Genomic DNA, 23,794 nt, shown 5'->3' with positions numbered 1-23,794 from the left:
CGGGTGCTGACAACCCACGCTACGCCACTGTGTCCATCTATTGATATTCAGAACCACCTTTCTGTTGCAACACCATAGCAGAGTTTGGGAGAGAGTGGGGTGGCCCTGCTAGCAATCAATTACACTTCTGATTCTTTTCAGTCATTCTTTGGCACTACACTATCTTCCTGCCACAAAGCTTTCAGTGGATCCAGAGGCTTGCCTGCATCAGGATGTTGTATTGATAAGACCAGCTTTCCCCAGCCTGGTGCAATACTGGCTGGATCTGATGGTAGTTGAGTTCCCCATGTTTGGGAAAGGCTATTGCACACTGAAATGTGGCTTGCTACCAGTCACCTTGCAGAATGTCATTCTGTTTTATTTCTCGTTAGCACCTACCGCTTTTCCCAGGATCTTTTGTATGTGCAGGATTATTGCTTTGGTCTTTAGGTAGCATAGTGGTAGCCTTTGCCTTTCCCCACTGACATCCACAATTCAGCCAGAGATTTCTGTTGTCAGTAACCAACTTTGTCACCAAAACAGTCTCAATTGTGCTAAGGAATAGTAAAACCAGGAGACTGATGTAGTAATAACCTGGAGTTTAGAAAAAAGAGGAAATTAATTGCACAGCTGTTGAGCAAATCACTGGATAATTGTTCTAAACAATTGACTTCAAAAAATTGTTTAGCATAGCTGTAGAATGCCAAAGGGAAACTAGCAGACATGGACTGAAAAACTCAAAATAAGCATGCACATAATTTCCAGTGAAACCATCATTTTTACAAAACATTATTTTTACGTCGATTGCCAGAAAGGAGGGCTGGAGCTGACTGCTTGGCCTTGATGTTTGGTCTTTGTGACCACTCTCTTGACGGCATTACATTCCTTAGTGATAATGTGCTGCAAAGTAAGGAATTTTTATAGTCGTGTGAGCTGAGGCTTAACCAAGAGGTTTCAACCAGGATGAAGAAAACAAGGCAGAGCTAAAAGATTGAGCAGAGGAAAAGCATGAAGTGATTTCAAAAGATGAGGGAAAGGTTTTTGTACTGTATTGCAAAGGACAAGAGAACCAGGCACAGGGAACAAAAAAGTGACAAGTTTGAAGAGGCACACGATGAAGGCAATCCTTATAGTGTTATTCATTGCAGGAACAGGAGCAATAAAGAATAGCGTTTCGGAGGGAATTAGCAAGTGTTTTGGCAGTATCAGAAAATGATGGAAGTTGAGCAATAAGTGGAATCGAGTTCCACCTGTACTGACAATGGCTTACTTGCACCACTCATTCCTACCATCCATCAGCCTAAACCAGAGAGGGGGAACCTGTGCTCCCCCAGCTGTTGCTTTACAACTCCCATCTCCCTGACCATTGGCCATTCAAAGAGGAGGCTGCTGGGAGTTGGAGCCTAACAACATCTGGAGGGCCAGAAGTTCCCCATCCCTGACCCATGTGTATGCCAGACATGTTGTTAAACACATCATTCTCATGTTGCCACCCCACCCCATTGTAGGAATAGCTAAGGCCTGAATCTCACTCACACAGGCCCACTTAAAAAAAAATATTTTGTAAAAGAGGACACTGATGATGTGTTTAGCATCAGGGGCAGGCAGACTTTTAGTTTTGCACATTGTATTCTATTAGAATGTCAGGATCTACAAACCAGTGCCTGTTTCAAAATGGTGTGTGCTTAGAATTAAATAATTCTGAGCCCAGGAATTTGCTTCTAAGTTCCAGAACTGAACAGAGCTCCTGGTTCTTCAGTACAAAAATCCATACCCAGTTACCTTAAACTCTCTTCATTTCAGCAATATCATTTAGGATGGGTAGTGGGGGAGTCATAGAACAGAATAATATAATTATAGTGTTGGAAGGGACCCCATGGGTCATCAAATCTGATCTCCTGCAATGCCTGAATCTCAGCTTAAGTATTGGTGACATTTTGTTGCTATTATTCTTAAACAATAGTGAGTCAGACTCCTGGTCAATACACCACAAATCACCCAAAGATTCATCAGTAGAACAGATCGACCTTCTGCCTATCTCTATTAATATGGTATTTAGTTTGGCCATGTGCATGCATGTGGAAAAGAAAGAAACCTTCACTTTGCAGTCTTGTAACAGCCATTAAAACTGGACTGGGAAGGAGCATATGAGTCATGGCTCATGACTCATCCTAACAAATGTCTCTTATTCATCAACAAAGTCAACCATGTTTGAAAAGCAGTGTGTGTGTGTGTGTGTGTGTGTGTGTGTGTGTGTGTGTGTGTCCCTACCCATGTAAGCAGCCTTCTCTTTTGCTCCTCTCCTGCCCTGACTCCATACAAATCCAGAGTTGTGATGAGGCACTACAAATCCTTCCACAAGGGCTGCACAATGACAGCCTTACAATTTTATGCATATAGGAAGACACACCCACACCCACCCACCTCCCTCCCTCCTGTGCGCCTCAGTGCACAACAAAGGATATTCTGAGTTAGGGTGAAGAAATGTGTGCTGGGAGGGGAGCTCTCAACTAAACCGGCGCATTGTTTTTCTTATTCACAAGAAGTGCTTGGGGAAGCATTGCACAGTAGGAAGAACACTTAGCCGCTCACCAAAATGACCTCCCTCTGGCAAGCTCTCCTTCCCACCTCTGTGACCTATAGTTCACTATACTCTGTCTTGATGCTGTCTTCCTTTTAAAAATAAAAATAAATAAAAGTCTGCCTATTTCTCTAAAGAAACCCAGGGCTCATCCACACTTACCTTTTAGCCCTGCACTTTCTAGGCACAATTCCAAACTTTAAAGCACCATGTCTGAGCATTATTTATTTATTTTGCCCCAGCACTTTCCTTGTGAAAACCTGCTCTTTAACGCTGAATCAGAACAAACGGGTTTCTCACGGATTGCCATTTGCTGGGATTCAGCTTTTAAGAGTGGGTTTTTGTGCTCAGACACCGTGCTTTAAAAGCACGGGCCTGTGCCTAGAAATGCAGCCTGACAGGAAGTATGGATGAGCTCTCAAGGTGACTTACAAAAACAAAACAACCCCTGACACACTAAAATTTAACAATATCCAGTCCCTCTAACAAATTCCAGCAGCTAAAACACAGAACTTATCCAGCAAAAATTAACTAAAGGCACTTTGACAGGAAAGACTATTGTAAGTACAGTGGTACCTCAGGTTAAGAACTTAATTCGTTCTGGAGGTCTGTTCTTAACCTGAAACTGTTCTTAACCTGAAGTACCCCTTTAGCTAATGGGACCTCCTGCTGCCGCTGCACCACCGCTGCATGATTTCTGTTCTCATCCTGAAGCAAAGTTCTTAACCCAAGGTACTATTTCTGGGTTAGCGGAGTCTGTAACCTGAAGCGTATGTAACCTGAAGCGTATGTAACCCAAGGTACCACTGTAAAGAAATAAAGAGTAGTACTATTTCAGTGTGATAGGGAAGGTTACCATGAAGTCCGCCACCTCAAGACTGATCATGACTGGCTTCTCTAAGAGAAGCCTGAGGAGTCTTCAGCTCGCCAGCGCTCTTCCCCTGTCCCTGGCAATCTCCCTGAAGCTATGCCCCCTCCTCAGGTGACCAGGAGGGCTCAATCCTCATGCTCATTGCCATGTGCTGGGCAAGGGAGTGCACCCTCTCCTCCCCACATGCCACAGAGGGGATGGAAATCAAGTTCTCCTGGCTTTTCACCTAAGGAGAGCGAAAGGCCTAATCCTGCTACTCAGCCTGCTGAAAAAGAGACAGCGTTTGTCCATTGCATCTCTGCTGATCTCCAATAAGCTGCTGGGGGCAGCTTTTATGTCCATTGTGGTACATCAGCTTGGGGGGGGAGTTAACCCCCCACTCACTGCACTCCATAATGTGTGTTTCTCCCTCTAATTGGTTACCAACATTACAGGGAATTGCGCCACAGGCTACCATTTTGGGCTACGGCCCCATGTGGCTTGTAATACGATTCCGCCTGCAGTTTTGCTACTTAATTTTTCCTGGCCTGTTCAACTTACTGAGCAATGGGTTGCAGGAAGAAGAGCCTGGCAAGGAGCCAATGAGTGAGGAGTGGAACACCAGGTAAGCCAACAGCAAGGTGATCATGTATGCCAGCCTGTCTTTGAGTGGGATAAGGAAGCCACAGAGATCAGCTACCACGAGTGCCAGGCTTGGCACAATTACAGAGAGGACGATTCGCATTCCTGTGTTTTCTAACTTCACCTAGAAAAGAGGTTGGGGTTTGTGGTTGAAAGGAATGAGCATTTGAGCCTTTCAGCATTTCGCAAAACATCGGCGTTGGTTGGCAAAGTGGCTGGATAAGTTGTATTTATTTATTTAATCAACCTCCCTCTAATAAGTAAATACCAAAAGAAGAACACAAGCTTTGGCACTTTCCACTACTGTCATCTAATGTGGAACTGGCGAAGTCAAGCAACGTTTTAAAAGCCGCTTGCCTAAGTTGGTCATTCATGCCCTTCTGGCCATTAATGTAGAAAGAAGCAAAGTCATCTAAAAGCGGACGTTCGCAAAAAGGTGCACTGAATCTTCTGAAGTGAACATTTTTGTCATTAAAAGCAGACTTTGAACCCCCTCCCTGTGAACTTTTTCTAGACCAGGGGTGGGGAACCTGCAACTCGCCAGACGCTGCTCAAATACAAATCCCATCATCCTTGACCATTGACCAAGGTGGCTTGGGCTGATGGGAGTTTAAGTCCAACAACACCTGGAGGGCTTCATGCTCTCCATCCCTGATCTAGTCCTACCTTACAAGGTAGTTGTCAGGATTACAAAAAAATGTACGCGGAGTGCTCTCAACCCTCTGAAATGCTACAATAAAAACCATGTTGCAGCAGCAAACTAAAGATGCTCCTTAAATCTGGGGTGTGGAACCTGTGTCTCTCCAGGTGTCAGTGGACTAAAAACCCCATGATCTCTGACCACTGATTGGCCTTGCTGTCTGAGGCTGATGGGAGTTGGAGTCCAATAGCACAGGTTCCCTGCTGCAAGCACAGTTCACGTTTCCAAGAAGAGCATTCCCTGCAGCTCCTCTCCCAAGTAGTTTGCTCTGTCTCACTTGCCTTCTTTGCTTTTGCCAGCAGGGCTGAAGGCACATGGTGCAGGGAGGTCCTGCATTGTGACATTCCCACGCGCCCCAATCAGATGAGAGGGCAAGACCCAGCAAAGAAGCCCCTTGCATGCCTTCTCCGAGTTATAGTCCAATTTCATCTCCTTACCATAACTACAAAGCAAGGCTGTGGCAAATTCTTCAGGCTGCTGACTTTCACATCCGTGACAAGGTATTCACGCTTTAAATTCAGAATCTGGTTTTGAATGGAGACGTTGAATTCCAGCTCATTGACTTGAAAGAGTTAAACACACATACACACACACACACAAGTTCTTTCAATAGAAGGAGTTGCATCTAAGTTGGAAAGAGCCCCAAGGACCATAAAGTCAGGCTACCCCAAGACATGTTCCCCTTAAGGGAAACTTTACGTGGGCATACCCTCCAACATTTCTCTGATGAAAATAGGGACGTCCCATTCCATAATGATAATTTTACTATTTATTCCCCACACATCTTATTGGGTTGCCCCAGCACTCTGGGCAGCTTCCAACCAGCATAAAAACGTAATAAAACATTAAACATTTTATTTTAAAAACTTCCCTATACAGGATTCCCTTCAGACAGCTTGGGGGTCAGATAATTCCATACCCTCCAACATTTCTCCAATGAAAATAGGGACATCCTCAGGAAAAGTGGGATATTCCGGGATCAAATCAGAAACCAGGACGGCTTCTCTAAATCAAGGAGCTCCCTGGAAAATAGGGACACTTGGAGGGTTGGAATACGGAACTCTTATTTGACGTGGTAATTGCCGGTACAGGCGCATAATGGCTGTGGCAGATGAAGGACAGGCCACAAGAATGACACAGGAGACTGGTATTGGGTTGAATTAGGCCACAGCTTTATTGATTCCAGGAAAGAGTAGGTTTGGCTAAGGCATTGGGTATGTATCCTGCATCAGGCAGCCTGCCTGCTGCCTGATAGGAACCTGGTGGGCTCAAACTTGTGCTAGGGAGTCACCCCCCAACATAGATTGGATGCCACGACTCCACACGGGCAGCCATTGAGAGAGGTGTAGTGACCCTTTGGTCCCTCAGTGGACTCCCGGACACAGTCACCCCACCTGAACTGAGCGGCGGGGGGGGGACACACAGACAGGCAACTTGTCCTTTCTCCTCACTGATTCCTTCACTTTTAGTAACTACTTCCTAAAGTAGATCACTTCCTTTCAGGCTTCCTTCCTGCTACTTCTCCTAACTCAGTCAGAATGAGCATGGGCTTCTGTTGACTTCTTGGCTCCATCTTGTAACAACTATACCTAGAATAGGTTTGTTTGCCATGAGTAATCAAACTTTTTTATTTGCCCTTTCAACCAGCAGTCTTGCCAGATTATTTCCTTCTGCACTATATTTACCAGATTCTGACATTTGCATTGCCCAGCATACGCAGGCACCTCACTTACCCATGTTGGCTAGAGAGAAGAAGCTCAGAGTGCAGCGAGTGCTGTCTCGTGGGTAGTATAAGAGATCAAAGTTGCAGTTGCTGTCAATGCGCAGAGAGAGCGCAAACTCCACTTTCCCATCACTGTGAAGCACTACGGGAGGCGACTCTGTTTTCCATACCACTTCAAACCTTCAGTAAGCAAAAGGAGCTGTAAGATAAGGGGGACAGCAGAGGAGAGTCCTCAGACCTTCCTTGCTTGCTGTGACATGTTTTGACATGTAGAATGGCATCTACTAGGAACTCGCCCGCAAGGTGAGTGTTTGGGTCACCTGGGCAGGTGGATAAGAAAAATGAGCAGGGGTGGTGGTACAGGAAGAGCTGAGTGAAGGGAGGCAACCACTCTGTAGCTCAGCTTCCCATGAAAAGGCCAGCTTTCTGTTACTAGACCAGTTCCTCACTCAAGGTTTAATGTCCTGTTTTCACACATCGTAATATGAAGATACACAATGCTGTATGGAAATGGGGAGGAATGAAATCCAGAAAAGGAATTTATGCTTAGCTAAAGTTTCCCATCCGCTGGTATATTACACTCTTCTGTGTTTGTGGAGAATTACTCCTATCAGTTGGTGCATTGGCCAAGAGAGAGGCGGTACAGCGCCTTGTCAGATTATTCTGTGTGCAAGGCTATATAGGTTTCTGCCTTCAAGGAGATGGGTGCTTTACAAAAGGAGTGGACAAATTCATGGCAGGTGGGTACATTTCAAAGGAGCATACTTCTGGGGACCTGATGCCACAGGTTGCAGGTGGGAAGCAATGGGATGGTTGTCATCATCTGGCCCTATATGCAACATCCCAGGGACTTTGGGTCTGGTACGGTGTCGAATTCTGTTCTCACATTTTCCTATTCCTTTCCACATTCCCTCTTTCAGTGATGAGGACTCTGGGCCCCTCTAGATGTTGCTGGACTCCAGTTCCCAGCATTCCAGAATAGTAGTCATGCTGGCTGGGGCTGATGGGAGCTGCAGTCCAACCATACCTGGAGGAGGGCTTCAGGGTCCCTACCTCTGTCCTGTACCTTTTTCAGGGTCAGAGACTGGAGAAACCCTTGGGACATATGTGGAATGGTACATTTTTCAAGGCTACTTACGATTCTTGAACTGTGAGGGAAGGAGTCCACACTGAACCCCAGGGCACAGTGATGGTGGTGAAGGGGAACTCTGTCTCATTCCAGGCCAACTGTTCAGCATACCATGACTGAGGATTTAAGTGAAAGGAAACGTTAATCTTGACTGTATCCTCCTCCACACTCACCCACCCTTTCAAATCTAAAATCTGCTTCACTCACCAACTGTATCACTTCAGCATCCCATGGACATGATCAAGCTAATGATTTGACCAGGAAGTGTGAGCAGACAGTGTGGAGAGTGGAGCCTGCCTTCAGGACCGCTCTATCTCCTATTACTTCCCAGTTCTTTGATAAGAAAGACTAAGCATTACCTGATAAAGCACGAGGACAGATGAGATAGTGTATTGCATGATGTCCTGGTGGATAAAGAATTCAAGGTCAAACACGCACAAATACATGCACGCACGCATGCACACACACGCACACGCACACACTGTAAAGTTCATAGAAGAATTTTCAAGAAAACACGGTTCCAAAAAGTCTGCCTTTTTATGTTGGCCAAAAAAATCTGTTGTCACTTCCATATGACAGCTCTAGCTTGGGAGACATCTATACTCAGTTTCATCATCATCATCATCATTATCATCATACTGCCCTATAGGTAAGGTAAAGGTAAAGGACCCCTGGATGCTCAAAGGTGACTATGGGGTTGCGGCGCTTTTCTCACTTTCAGGTTGAGGGAGCCAGCGTTGGTCCACAGACAGCTTTCCGGCTCGTGTGGTCAGCATGACTAAACCATTTCTGGCGCAACAGAACACTGTGGTGGAAACCAGAGCACACAGAAACGTTGTTTACCTTCCCACCACAGTGGTACCTATTTATCTACTTGCACTGGCATCCTTTTGAACTGCTAGGTTGGCAGGAGCTGGGACCGAGCAATGGGAGCTCACCCTGTGGCGGGGATTTGAACAGCCAAGCTTCCGATCGGCAAACCCAAGAGGCTCGTGGTTTAGACCACAGCGCCACCCACATCCCCTTACCCATATACTCTATACCCCTTACCCTATACCCATGGATATATATATATATATATATATATGTATAATCCTTGTTTGCAGACAGAATGTGAATTTGTAAGCGTGGTATAAGTTGTTATACCTACCACATGAAGCACGTTAGACATCTCTATCTTGACATCCACCACAAGGGGGCCGTTTCTATTTCTGGGCATCAGGGATGGGGAATATGTATTCAGCAGTGACTCTAATAACTTCACTTCCAAGGAGTTGATAGATTCTTGCCAAGTCATCTGAGGCAAGGCTGCTAAAAGCAAAATACACAAGTACTCCGTTTCAGAGCTGTTCATATAATACAGTCCATCTCAAACCAAACATTAATTCTTTAATGTTGGAAATACGGAGGATATTTGCAGCAAATTATTCCACTCACAACTATTAGGCAACAGAACTATTTTGTTCTGCGAGGGCTATTCATATATGTATTTGTAGGATTTCTTTCTTTCTTTCTTTCTTTCTTTCTTTCTTTCTTTCTTTCTTTCTTTCTCAATTTAATTTTTACAATTAAAACAATTTACAATAATCTAAATACAAAATACCATGTAGGATTTTTTATTCACATTTTACCATAATGCCCCAGGGCTGTTTATAAAGCTCAAACGCAAACTGAATCAAATTTCTCCCTCATCCTTAGTGTTACATGAGGAATGTGTGCTTTTAAAAATTCATTTGAACAATCCTTCCTGACAGGAAGAGCTGTTCGACAGTAGAATTTGCTGCCAAGGCGTGTGGTGGAGTCTCCTTCTTTGGAGGTCTTTAAGCAGAGGCTTGACAACCATATGTCAGGAGTGCTCTGATGGTGTTTCCTGCTTGGCAGGGGGTTGGACTCGATGACCCTTGTGGTCTCTTCCAACTCTATGATTCTATGATTCTAGGTCCCTCCCTCCCTCTTCTACCAATTGAAAGGGTAAATGGTGATTCCCTATATATGTATGAGTTTAGGTGCATATTTGCCATTTCCTCACATTTTATTTTGCTTGCATATAGGAAAAGCTGTTTCCTAGAACATTGCTTTTGCCCTTCTCTGTGGTTTTTTTTTTTTTTTTAAATAAAGCTTTACCCTCTAACAATCCAAAATTGCTTCTGCATTACATTAGTGGAACCAAGAGCAGGCACCTATCGGTTAGACTATATGGGTTGCATCCAACGTTGTAATAAGTGAATGTTCCATCAGAGTAAGGATTTCTGCTTCTCCTCCTCTCCTTCCCCCACCTGCCCCCTAAATCTGTTCTGGGGCTTTCCTCCAATCATCTGAAGCCAATTTGGGGAGGGTGGGCTGGGGAGAAAGTCCTGTTGTGCAAGTGGAAATCCTTGTGCTGGTGGGACACAGTAACTGAATACAGTGGTACCTCAGGTTACATACACTTCAGGTTACAGTCTCTGCTAACCCAGAAATAGTACCTCAGGTTAAGAACTTTGCTTCAGGATAAGAACAGAAATCGTGCTCCGGCGGTGCGGTGGCAGCAGGAGGCCCCATTAGCTAAAGTGGTGCTTCAGGTTAAGAACAGTTTCAGGTAAAGAACGGACCTCTGGAACGAATTAAGTACTTAACCCGAGGTACCACTGTACTGCCCCAAGTGCATACAGCGTTAAAAAAAAAGGAAGTTCCTCTTACCTAGCACCAAGAGGAAGAGATTCAGGCAGATCCTTGTCACCGTCATCTTTTTTTCAGGTCCTGCAATATGAAAGCATGGCAGCAGGCTCTAAAGCAAGGTAAATTCGACACCAATTCGTAGCACAGAGAGCCAAAACGACCATTTGTCACACAAGGTTGGTGGCACAGCTAGAGCATGAAGCTGCCAGTGAAAAGGAGATGGAAATTTCAATTCTGCTAGTTCTGAACTCTGAAGTGGCTTCCAGGTGTGTAGGACTGCCTAACAATACTTTCATGGGAATTCTCACATTACAAAGCACGTAATCTTACAAAAATATGTATCTCTCTCTTGTTCTCCACTGAGTGAGGGCTACTTGAGCTTCTCCACTCACGGCTTTCTGGAAGTTATTACCTCTAGGTATTGGCTTCTGCCTTATCTTCCCAGGCTGTGGGGCAGTCAAAGAATACTTATTATTCTGTAACCACATGAACACAGGACAAGAGATTCAACAAAATCTACATGCCTCTGGACCCCTCACAGGATAATTTGCAATCAACATGCACTTATTCATCATACCTGCAGAAGATGCCACACTGTTCACATCAGACATGAGGTAAGGGCTGCCCTGAGCATCACAGAACCAGTTTTTATATAGGCCATTTACTACGATATCTCTTTTGGGGGATGGATTGTAATGTCAGCCTGCCATGCTTCAATTCACGAACAACAAAGCTCTGCAACCCTCTAGTTTTCTTTCTACCAACAGCTGCCCTTTGGGAGATAATTTCCTGGGCTTTCATTGCATTCCCAGCAACAACAACAGTCCATTGTGAAACAACACAATGGAAATGTGTGTGTGTGTAGAAGGGTGTAAATTGCCATAAAGAGAAGTATGAATTAGTTCTCTGCATCACTAACCAAACAAAACCAACACCTTGTTTATTATGTGCTTAGATGCTGGTGTGTGTTCTCTTTCATTTCTTTCTGTCTACCAAGCAACTACATTTGGGGAAATGAAATATAGGGTTTATCTCAGTATTTCTTTCCAGCCAATGAAGATTTAAACATGGACTCACTTCTTTGCAAATAACTGCTATTAGAATACATTTTTAAATATTTCACAGAAAGAGGGACAACTCGAGTTTGAAGCGACTACGCAATCAAAATAAGTGGTGCGTTATTTTTAAAATTAGTAACCGCTTTTCAAAAGTTCAAAGCTGTGAAATAAATCATACAAGGATAAAAACCACTCTAAAACAAAACAATTACAAGTAAAATAAAATAAAATCTAGCCATCAATTTGGTTGCTCAAAGCACATAGTGTGTCTTGCTAGCCTATTCTACCCCTTACAACAACCTTCTAAGGTAGGCCACTATTACTATCTCCTTATTGCAGATGCGGGACTGAGGCTGAGAGCTAGCAATCTACTTGAGGGCCCCTACTGAGTTCGTGGCAGAAGTAAGATGCGAAGCAAGGACTTTCCTGATTGCTAAGCCTCTAAAGCATGAATCCCATGCACACACTTCCCTGGGGGTAAGGTCACCGTAGAGCAATTCTGCACCAACCTTGCACAGAAGGACTGCTGCCAGCCCCTCTGCCACACTAGTTCTGTATGCAGGACAAATCTCTCCAACCCTTGCCTTGTGACAGCCAAACGCAAGCCGAGAGAGAGCATTTTGCAAAGAGTTGGTTCAAACCCGACACTAACAAATGAACGAGCAGCAGGCTAACACTCATGATGCAGAACAAAAGTCAAAGGTGCAGGGTCCTTGTCCCACACAGCAGGCACAGAGCTGCCAGGAAATAAATAATTGGCAAAGCAATTCTGTTGCGTGAGGCAGAGCTCTGGGAGAAAATGGATTTCTGGGGTTCTTCAAGTCCTCCATTAACCAGCTCTAAACAACTGAAAGCTAAAAGGACTCCTATATACATCCTAAAATCCCATTATACGTCTCACTCTCAGGGCACTCACTGTATGCAGCTGCACAAAAATAAAACGATTATCTTTTATGAGACTATTGCCAGTTTGTATAAGAGCAGGCAGGTAAGGGCAGCGATATGATTGCTGCTACTGATGCTGTTTATTTTATTTTCAACCCTCCCCCCAAAGTAGCTATTTTGTTGGGGGGGGGTTAATATTTTATTTCAACGTTTGCATTATTTTATAATGGTTTAGCAACGCAGCTCCTTTCTAATTCTCTCACCCGTTTAATAACACAATATAATGTCGTCGTCATTATACTTCCTTATTACAAACAAAAAGAAACAACCCTTGTTCAAAACTTTGCCTTTTAAGAAGGTTCAATGGGCAGGTAAACTGTTCCTGAGCCAAGTTGGCATTCAAACCTTGTTGGAAATATCTGATAAAGAATGGATGGTGAATTCTCTCCCCCACCCTTTCTTTTGTAGGAGGGAGAGCTGTCTCAGTTGGTTTGTGTTAAGTTGTGGGTGAACATATCAGACAACACAGCGATTCTTCAAACAGCTCTTGTTTATTCACAGGCCAGGACAGAACTGAACTGCAGGGCTCAGTTAGCCTGCTTATATAGAGCTCCAGTACCACGTTACTGTAACAACTTTCTAAAACTATCCAATCACTGAACGTCACTTTTGATCCTTCATTTGCATAACTATCTACAGTATCCCCCTGCTGGCCCAGGGTGAGAACTTCAGTACATAACAGTTTGCAACCTGTGAGCCAGAGAGTATGGCTGCAGCTAAAGTTGCAGCTCCCCCCATCCTGACCCACTTTGTCCCCTTTCCTCAGTCTGCTGTGGAGCAACACAGGAATGCTGCTTCCCCCAGGAAGATAATATCACATCACGTCCTCGGCTGTCACTGTTGTGGAGTGCTGAGCCATTTGTGCTTGTGCCTATGAACAATTTCGGAAATGGTCTGTCTCAAGCAGACATATTCACATCCGCTAACAGTAGGGATAGAAGCTCCTTGAACATTTCCCAAGAAGATAGGCAGGGGTCACCTTGGACGGGTTTTAAACTGGGATATCTCAAGTCGCTCCAGTATTAAATGAAACATGACATAAAAAGGAATCCCAGTGGTATTGAAAGGACACTGTTCATAGATATGAAGAACTAGAAAGTCACTGTTCAGGGCTTGGATGACCCACCTCTCTCCCCACCTGAACTGATCTAATGAATGTATCCCATATTCTACCAATTTCTTTTTTTAAAAAAAAAGTTGACTCTTTATCTTTAAATCTGGATTACCCCATAAATTAATTTGGCATGAGCATATGGGTTGAATTCTCACTGTCATAGAGCTTGTTTTTGCCCCTGGTTTGGATTAAACTAAGGCAGCCTTCTCTGAAATTTCTTTTCATCTGACACATTCATTATTTGCTCAGTTCTTGTTAGCTACTTATTCTCTCTCTGTGATTCACGACACGTCTTTCCCATCCTGCACAATTATTTCGTGTTCTGAGCAGGTAGGGATGGAATAGCTCCCAGACCTGGAGATTGATGGTTTGTTTGGATAGCACCGTTTTACCTCTGTTTTTCTCCACAATCCTCTCCCTCCCACCCCACCCCACCCTCTGCAATGATCTGTGAGTGCACACATGTAGGTTCAAGTACCTGGCAGGTCCGCCCCCCCTTCTTTTTTTGTTGAAAGGGCTGGGCAGTTCATGTTCCTGGCAGCCCATCTGGCATGAGTCCATTGGCCAAAGAAAGAAAGCTCTTAGCATTTTGTACAAACAATAGCATTACTGGAATCCTTTCATTTGAGGGGAAATCAATTTCCTTCTGGATGTATGTTTAATTGCGCTTTTTTTGTTTGAAATCAATCAGGACACAGAGACTGTTTAGATTAAGAGCCAGCCATAACGCTTCAAAATCATACACCCACTTGAGCGCTGCCAGGCTTTTATGCATGAAGCACTGGCAAACAATGTATTGCCGTTCAGAGGAGAAGAAATGTGATGACCTTTTAATTAACACTGTTTATTCCTAGCACAGCAGTGCATAGATACCGGGCAGGTTCAGATTAGTTCTGCCTGTTCAGTTCAGTAAACTCTTGCAGGGGAAAAAGAACCTGGATCAATAAATGTGCCCCATTTACAGGCCACCTCTTGTTCAAAAGCAGCCTCAGCTGTTACAGAACACTGCACACCGTTGTCCTTTCCCCAACAAAACTGTCCTTTCCCACAGAATATTGCGGGGCCACACACCACAACTTTAGAGCAGCCTGTCAGTCAATTGCATTTCCACAGCCTGTTGGACCTGCAGTCAACCATTCTCTGACATCTCTGCTTTGAAGAAGGGGCTTGTGTAGATGAACTAACACATTTAATACACAAGCGTCCAATATCCAGTGCTGCAACTCCACTGGCCCCATGAATTTCTGTGCACGCAGCAGAGCTTCTTCTTCCTCTACTGTTCCCCCCCAGTCCCCTGGACACCCTCAAAATCAGCTCTGGATAGTTGCAGAACACTCTGGAACAGGTGTGTGTGTGTGTGTGTGTGTGTGTGTGTGTGTGTGTGTGTGTGTAGAAATAGAAGTCCTCTTGTACTAGCACAACCCTGCTTGCGCTGCCCAGGATACGACCCATGCTCTTTACCAGAGCTTTTCTTTCAGCCCTGAAGTCACCAGAACTCAATTCCAGCACCTCTCAGTTGGGCACCACTGCCATTCTAAGAGAACAAGGGAGGTGGTTCATGGTGAGTTTCCAGCACCTCTTTCCCTAGAAAAATAGCACTGCTCCACCCCTCTCCCCCTTTTCTTCCTAATGTCTCAACAAATGAAACTGAGTTGTAAAAATGTTACATGGAAAAAATACGAGAGAGAGACTTTACACATACTTCTGTAAATTAAGAAAATCTTTAATAAAAATACATTAAAAAATAGCACTGCTCTTGACTAACCCTGTTCCCTAATAATACTGTCTTCATATCCAAAACATATATTTGACATCTTCAATTTGTAAGTTTGTAAGTTAACGCTGCAAGAGTTACTGCTCCTTGAAGCAACACTGTCACCCTCATGGCAGATGGAGATGCCTTGAAACTTACATGTAATAACATTGCATTTACCGTATTTTTTCGTGTATAACACACACCCATGTACAAGACACCCCCTATTTTGGGGTACTAAAAATTAAGAAAATTGGGGAAGATTGCCCCCATGTATAAGACTGTTGTTGTTTAGTCATGTCCGACTCTTCGTGATCCCATGGACCAGAGCACGCCAGGCACTCCTGTCTTCCACTGCCTCCCACAGTTTGGTCAAACTCATGCTGGTAGCTTCGAGAACACTGTCCAACCATCTTGTCCTCTGTCGTTCCCTTCTTGTGCCCTCAATCTTTCCCAGCATCAGGGTCTTTTCCAGGGAGTCTTCTCTTCTCATGAGATGGCCAAAGTATTGGAGCCTCAGCTTCACGATCTGTATAAGACTACCCCCCCCTTTTAACATTATTTTTTTTGTAAAAGAAACACCCTAGTCTTTTACATGGAAATATGCGGTATTTATTTATCCCACCCTCCCTCCAAAAATTGCTCAGGGCAGCTAACAATGACCAAAGAAATGAAACCAACACAAAACAATGGCCAAGCCTTGGTAGTGTAGAAACAAAAGTGGGTTTGGGCCCCAAGTACTTGATTCACTTTGGTTAAAACCTATGTGTCACCTGAATAATCCTTTTCTTTGTTTTATATTGCAAGCCTAAACTTCCTCTGCCGAGAGGATCAGCCTTTGAGCAGAGTGATGCCCAGGGGTCAACAATCTTTCCACAGGGGGCCGGTCTACTGGCCCTCAGACCTTGTGGCGGGCCAGACTATATATTTGAAAAAAATATATGAATGAATTCCTGTGCCCCACAAATAACCCAGAGATGCATTTTAAATAAAAGGACACATTCTACTCATGTAAAAACACGCTGATTCCCGGACCGTCCGTGGGCCAGATTTAGAAGGTGATTGGGCCGCATCTGGCACCTGGGCCTTAGTTTGCCTACCCATGGACTAAATGGATGGCACCAAGCAGATCTGACTGGCACAATACAGCTCATGATGAATGCCCTACCTCGGAGCAAGAAATGTATGCAATCCCAGGGCTGTGCTCTGTGTTCAAGGTATAAGTCTGCCCGTTATACTCTAAGCCATTGGGGAAGGCTCTGTAAAGTGGCAACAAGTCTTAGCTCTCCGTTGCTTTTAATTGGCCATTAAGCAGCAGAAAGAGCTCTGGTGGCAGGTCACTGAGCTGCATTATGGTTTTTGAGGCACCTGGTGCCTGTTGTTCCTCTTGCTTCACACCATGAGGTAAGGCTGTTTGCGCTAGAAAGATGCTTAGTCTTGCAGAACACACCCATTTCCCTTGAAAGATGGAGATGTGGAAGAGGCAGAGAAGCGTCGTGGTTTCCCCAGGGTCAGCTGTTACATTCTCTAAGTGCCTGACAACGCTATACTTTGGATTCATAATCAGTTATTTGTCTGAAGCTGATCTCTGTGTGAAGCAGAGTCCCCAAGGGCATATCTACACTCTCACCCAGCTAGGGAACAGCCCAGAGCTGCTGTTGTGTGGTGGCCAAAGGGCCTCAAGGGAACAGGGCTCAACTTGCAGTGAGGCAGGAATTAGAAGCACAACCAAGGCCAGCTCAATAACTTACCATTTGACAACCTTTACTCTTGGTTAGAAACAAATAGCATACCTTTAAAGCACATGACTTACTCCCAAAGAATCCTGGGAATTGTGATGGGAATTGAGGGCATTGGAAATTGTTGCCCTGTGAAGAGTAAACCACAGGTCCCAGGATTCTTTGCGGCAAGTCACATGCTTTAAAGGCACAGTGTGGGTGTGGACATCTCACAAGAAACTGCCACCACCAAGTATGTAAAGAGATTACCAAGCAAATGGCAATCAAGATCCTTTGGAAGAAGCCATCACTGTTAAAGTGGTATGACACTTCTTTAAATGCAAGGTACAGATGTGGCCTGAGACAATGTTAGGAAGAACTTCCTGGAAGTACAAACTGTTCTCACGGTGGAACAGACTACTTTGGAAGGTAACGAACTCTCCATCATTAGCAGCTCTTAGGCAAGGCTAAATGAACCCTTGCCATCAATGCTGTTTCAATATGCTTCCTTCACTTGCACAGGATTATGCTAGATGCCCTTTGAAGTCCCTTCCATTGCTATAATCCTAAGATTATATTCATCCCTTAAGAGTCAGTCACCATCACTCCTGAAGCGTCAGCAAATGCCTGTTATCATGGCTTATCTCACCACAGCAGTTGCTACCACAGTGTTGGCTTTTGAGGCCTATCAACTCTTTCTTTCCGATTTACCATCAACAAGATGGATGGTTCTGCAAAACAGTGGGGTTACTAAGTAAACAGCAGCCTTCAATAAAAGCAAGCCAGGCAAGTGCTTCAGGAGAACATTGCTGCAAAGTGGCTTCCTGGGTTGTATCTGATTGCTGAATGCTTCTCAGTGGCAGGAGACCATAGAAACTTTAATGCCGTGGAAGGTGAGCCCGGTGCAAAATTTGGAATGATCTCAGAAGAAAAGGCAACCATGTCATCACCTGAAATACTCCTGAAAAAAGGGATTGGGAAATACAGGAAATGGTAGAATGTAAATCAATCTTAAAGATAACAGCGGAAAGCTAGGGTGACAGGAAATGGAAGTGGAGGATTGTTATATTTAATCTGGAAGTCAAGTTGTGAGGTTGGACTGGAGGAATTCTATGGCTGACTCTTACTCATAATTGTAATTGGAGAACCTCTCTTGGATTTCTTGGATGGAAAGGGAAAGGAACGACTCTGTGCTTCCTGGGTTGAACATTGGGAAAACATCAGCAGAGGGAGGAATAAATGGATATTATTCGGGATTGGACATTGAACTATTATGAGGAATGTTTCCTGGCACAACTGATGGATGGATAGTTGGAAGTCATTTTTATCACTTTCTTCATCTTTCTTCTTCTTCTTCTTCTCTCTCTCTCTCTCTCTTCTATTATTATTTCCCTTAATATTATTTATTGTTGTATTTGAGTAAGTTTTGCATACATATGAAGGTGGTGGGCTGTTTAAAGGACCTTGTGTGAAAGACAAGGGAGGGGAGATCTCCCAGGGTGAGAGGCTGAAAGAAGAAAGGGATGCTTCCAGGTGAGAGCTGGGGGACGACGACATCTTTTTCTGTATGGGGCAAAAGTTGGGTTACACTTGTGAGAGAGAATCTCGTATTTTAAAAAATATTTCTTGTTTTCTTTTCTTTTTTGTTATTCTTTGTGTGGGTTGGTGTGACTTTTATTGTATTGTGAAAATAATTAATAAAACTTTATTTAAAAATATTGTTTTTTGAGTATATTCATGCCTGTGTTAAGTAAGGGGGTTTTATCTGCTCTTGCTGTGTTGTATTTTCATGTTGCGTCTTTTATGTTGTAACTCATGTTGGGCTTGGTAACAATGAATGGCAGGACGAGAAAGTATGCTAAGCAATAAATAGTAATTAGAGACAGAGGAACATTGCTTTTTTGTAAGCACAATTAGATTCCTTTATTGTAAAATTCTTTATTTCACAATAAAACAGTGTGATAAACTATGCCCTAGCTTATAGATTTACTTATGCATTTCATTTATTTCTCTTTTCTGCACATGAATACCTTCTTTCCTTACATGTTGCTTGCTGAATTTGCTTGGCTTTTCTGCTCCCCCTTCCCTCCAGCCCGCTCTTCGGTGTGCTGGGATATAAAAGAAGAGAAGAGAATGATTTCACATTTAATTAGCACAAAATGCGTTTGAAAAGGGGCTTTGCAGCTATGTCTTCAGGCCCTTTTGAAACAGCAATACCCACTCAACGGAGGCAATGTTATTTGTTCTGGATTAACAAGCTCTGAGTCCTCTGTAGAGAGAGGCATTGCTTCCTTCCCCCAATCAGTGAACTTGTCATATGGGATTCGTGAGGAGCTCTCCTGGGTGCTGTGACAACCAATTTGCTTGCCACCTTGCCCAATGGCAGAGCTGGAGAACCTGGTGCCCTCTAGATGATGTTGGACTCCAACTCCCATTAGTCCTAACCAGTATGGCCAATGATCAGGGATGATGGGAGCTGTAGTTCAGCTGCAGCTGGAGGGCCAAAGGTGCGATGGGCCCGACGCCTCGGTTACCGCTCACGCCAACTTGCCCGCTCTCTCTTACATATATTGCCCCCACCTCACTGAACAACCCTTAAAACAAATGCTAAATATCCCAGAGAATCTAGTGGGAGATTTTGGGAGGGGGATAACCAATAAGCTGGAGTCTCAAGCGGGTGTTTTTAAAATAACAATAAAGGTTTATTTTAAAACAAGGTACAGTCGTACCTTCTTTTGTGGCCGGGATCCATTCTGGAGCCCCAGCCACTAGCCGAAAAGGATGCAGGGCAAAGCACAGTGTCTGCACACGCACATGGAGCGGTTTGTGCTTCTGCACATGCGCAAGCGGCAAACCCAGAAGTAACCTGTTCTGGTACTTCTGGGTTTGCCGAGGACATTCGCCAGAATGAACGCTAGACGAAGCAGACGTTTGTCGAGGTATTACTGTATTGTAATACAAGTGGAGAAACTTAGCTTACTTCAGAATCAATACGCTAGTTTGCTGAATTTGTTTCACAGAGGTTTCGGCTTTTTTAGTTTGGTTCCTTTCCGAGGCAGCACTTTCCAACTCCTGAGGTAACTTTCAGTAATAGTCTTAAGGGCTCACAACCCCCCTTCCTTAACTGGGTTTTGGGAGTCTCTTCCTTCCTCAGAAGAATCTCTCCCCTCCAGACTAGTTAGAGACCTAAGTAGACTGATCCTTTTTCAGCTACTTCTCCTGTCTCTCCCTCAGTCTCCCAGCAAGATCTGTTCGTATTATTCCTGCAGGACACTACGCTCAGTCCTTCTCTGTACACTCGGCATGGATGTTTTCTCCTGAACCAACTCTCCCTCCTCAGCACTCTGTATATTTCAACCTGTCTCCTAACCTAACTCCCAACCTCTATTCCAATGCCCTCCACAACCACAACTCAAAACCAACCTAACTAACTCTCTCCCTCCAAAGCCTCTCCTTTTAAACTCTCCCTCCTGGAACCTCAGCCAATCAGAGGCTGCCGTTCTTTAACCATTTGCTGGCAGGAGATAAAAGAAAAATGAAATACTTGTGGAACCACAAAAGGTTTCCCGGCCCTGGTTGGGACCAAGACTGGGCAAAGCTTTAGAATCCACCAGTCTACCTTTTCAACATTGGACATCTCAGTTCTGGAAATGTAATGAATGGCCCTGATTTGCATGCATCCACAGAATATTTGGCATACAGATTCCAACAGTAGAACTCTAACATTGATTTTTTGTGGGGATGGGGAGAGAAATGTAGATTCTATAAGCCCAGGTGGCCACCACATTCCGCGGCTTCAGAGGAGCAGTGCCTAAATAATTTCACAAATATTTTGTGCAACTATGGAATAAACACAGAAAACAGAAACCAAAAGCATTAACCTCCACCTGAACAACCATGGTAATGTGTGATGTGTCAGTTTTGCTGCTGGAATAGTGAGATTAATGTAGGTATATTTGTTGTTAAAAGCATCTCAGATGTAGGTAATTTTTGAGTGCAGCGGCAAGCAGTCCCCCTCTTTTTTGCTGCTAATAAATATAGTTCTTATCATAATAATGCTTTTTAGTAATATCCAAGGGAGAGAGACAGCAAAGTTCCCAAAGTGTTTGGGTGATGTTATCCAAAGGTTTTTAACAGTGGAATATTTTGTGCTATTTCCAGCAGGCTACAACAAGTAAAGGATGATCATAGATACTGTAGGCACTGAAGTTATTGTCAATTGCTTTTCCGCTGTATTAATTGAGAGTTTTCTGCCATTTGTGCTCTAATGGTCAACCTCATCACTTCATTCCCTTCAGTATCCCTGAATACCCAAGAGCCACCTGCCAAACTTCTACAGCTGCAAGGGGAGAGGTTGTGCTGTCTCATCCCCTCATCCCATGTGGAGACCAGGGCCATCAGCTAAATCTTCAAGAAAATCCCCCAGGGATGTCACAGAGCCAACCAGATTCATCAGTCATAATCAAACTCAGTCCTCCATCTTCAGATTGTAGTAGCGGCCTCATCAGGTAATGACAGCTTTGGCCAACAGGATCTTTTACAGCCAAATTAGTTATTGATAAGCAGGCAACTAAAAGTTTTGAACATATCATTATTTCTTTTGGCCCCAATGCCAGAGGTCAAGTGTCACCTATAAAATAATAAGCACTGGACATTGGCATTTTGACTGCTTTTCAGCTGTCTTTGGAGGATGATTTACAATATAAGCTTAACTCAGCAAGCTGGAGTAAAATTCAGTGAAGAGCCTCATTATGCTCAACCTCTGCCCTAATAAAAGGAACTACACTTAAATGGCATTTAGATGGCATTTCACTCCAATTAAACTTCCATATATAAAGTCAAATCTTTCCCCGCAATATTGGTGCTGGAAACCTAGTAAGGACACATACTTCTACATGGTGGGACCTGCCCATCAGTATCAGAGTTCTGGGATATGATCTGTGTCAAAATTCAGCTAATTACTAAGCAGGCCATTATACAGACCCCATCTGTTCCCTTTCCAGGGGCACAGGAAGGGCTGAATGAAGAGTGTCACCATTATAAAAGAACTGATTCTGCATCTCCTAGCTGCAGCACGAATCGCTGGTTCTTAAAAACTGGAAACATCTAGAGGGAATCAACAAAGAGGCTTGGTACAACCAGGTGTGGTTTTTTAATATTTATGGAGAAACCAGCGTATAAAATACAGTTGAGCTGGGAACAAACTAAGAAAGACAAGTTTCTTAAGGTTCAGCAAATGTTTCATTTTTATATAAATGATGCTAATGATGTCCAGACTGTTCTGGCAAGATATGCCATTATTCGGAATACTTTATGCCTGCCAACCAGTGCTAATGGTTGATGATGTAACTTTGGATCCTGGAACCTATAATCTAAATAGGTCCAAAACTCCATAAAAGAACAGAACTGAAAATGTCCTGATTTTTGGCAACAGCATGTTGTTTCCCTGACTGAGCAGTCACTGATTATTCTTTTTCTTTAAGAAAACGTTGCCCTTTATTTAAGGCATTGCAAGCAGGCCAGGAGCATAGGCCTGGCAGACTTATTGTGGGGGAGTCCCCACAGGGCTGTTCTAGGCTCCCTCTCTGAATTTTCATGATTCATTGGGAGGGGGAGGAAGAAAATAAGCCTCTCTAGTCTCTTTTTCATGGAAATATATAAGAGAAAGAAAGCAGGCAAGACTCTACCCAATTGATCATGAAGGTGTAAATTTGCTCTGGCAAATGAGTGCAAAGGCTCTGGTATGACTGACACTAGCACTAGACTCTTGTTTTAAATGTTACAAGATTTGTATTTAAGGCAGTTAAATAACTTTGTCTACCTGGCAACCTGTTTTCATGTCCTGCAACGATTTCTGTAAGTCCCCCTAACTACAAAATGTCTGATTATAGATGGGTTTAAATGGAGGCAAGACTGGAAGTGAGAGAGAAAATGGCAATGCAAAAGTGGTGTATCAGTGCAATTAGGAACAAGAGGATGTCTCTGTTAATGGGTGGTGGAGAGAGGACAGGAGATGGCAACAAAGCAATGAAAGGATAAATTAACTCAGAATATCCTTATAGATTCTGCCTTGGAGCTAGCAGCCTCAAGCTGTTTCCTTGGATACTAAGAATCAGTGCAGAACAGCTCATCAGCAATTTGCCACATCCTTTTCTATTGGCTTCCTTTGATTCCTTTTCATTTGGAGCTCGGGAAACGTTAATCAACACTTTTGCCTTCCAGGTTGCAGCCACTGGGCTCTTGGACTTGCCAGGCATGATCTTTTGAAATCCCAAACAAGCCTCCAAATCGCTGTGTCTCCCATGAAGTCACAACCCACCCATGACTCCCTTGCCTCTGCCAGGCTGCAGGGATCAAACTAATTGAGTTTCTCAAATTTTGTCTCAGTCCTGGCGTGAATTTTTCATGTACAAGTGCAGAAGGAGAAAATGACTAGCTTTCGTGTTGCCACCTGAACTCTAGCGGTTTTCTGAGGCTGCTTCCGAACTTTCTGAAGCGTGTAAGAACTTCTTGTATGTGGCAGCCAAATTGTTAACTGGGATCTAGGTGTTGGAAACATGTTGACTCCTTGTTTTGAAAAAGCTTCATTGACTTCTGAGTTGTTGCTTTCCAGGTCCAGTTCAAAGCGTGGGTCATTATGACCTTTCTCACAAGCCTTTATGGTTGCCAAGGGACTTGTACTTGACGTCCAGAGGATAAGCACCCACCATCTATTACACAATGATTTGAGGACCTCCCCACTTTTGCTACAATTGAACATTCTTTTGTTGCAAATGTCAATTTTGTGCGGATACCTATCTGCATATTTGGAAAGTGTATATATCAGTTTGTATGTTTAAATTAAGACTGGTGTATTTGATGGTTTAAAGGTAAAGGGACCCCTGACTGTTAGGTCCAGTCACGGACGACTTTGGAGTTGCGGCGTTCATCTCGCTCTATAGGCC

The 23,794-nt window shown here is 43.8% G+C and overlaps 1 protein-coding gene across 1 annotated transcript; it reads right to left on the bottom strand.

Moving 5' to 3' along the window:
• Positions 1–3,231: 3,231 nt before the first annotated feature.
• ZACN (zinc activated ion channel) lies at positions 3,232–11,067 on the bottom strand. Its single transcript, XM_083487718.1, has 7 exons — positions 10,840–11,067; positions 10,284–10,343; positions 8,755–8,915; positions 7,964–8,008; positions 7,614–7,720; positions 6,486–6,655; positions 3,232–4,176 (listed from the first exon to the last, which is right to left on the bottom strand). The coding sequence occupies exons 1-7, from the start codon at positions 10,871–10,873 to the stop codon at positions 4,103–4,105; spliced, it is 651 nt and encodes a 216-aa protein (XP_083343844.1). The 5' UTR covers positions 10,874–11,067; the 3' UTR covers positions 3,232–4,102.
• Positions 11,068–23,794: the final 12,727 nt, after the last annotated feature.

Source organism: Podarcis liolepis (assembly GCF_965112155.1).
Source record: "Podarcis liolepis genome assembly, chromosome: 2".
NCBI lineage: Eukaryota > Metazoa > Chordata > Lepidosauria > Squamata > Lacertidae > Podarcis > Podarcis liolepis.
Note: the sequence above shows the minus strand (reverse complement) of the source record. Positions and strands in the feature narration are given on the sequence as shown.

Coding starts and splice junctions, on each gene's coding strand:
- ZACN (XM_083487718.1), bottom strand. CDS start 10,873: ATGTCTGATGTGAACAGTGTGGCATCTTCTGCAG. Junction 7,721..7,963: donor CTGTCCTCGTGCTTTATCAG/GTAATGCTTAGT, acceptor TTAAATCCTCAG/TCATGGTATGCTGAACAGTT. Junction 6,656..7,613: donor TCCCTCACAGTTCAAGAATC/GTAAGTAGCCTT, acceptor TGCTTACTGAAG/GTTTGAAGTGGTATGGAAAA.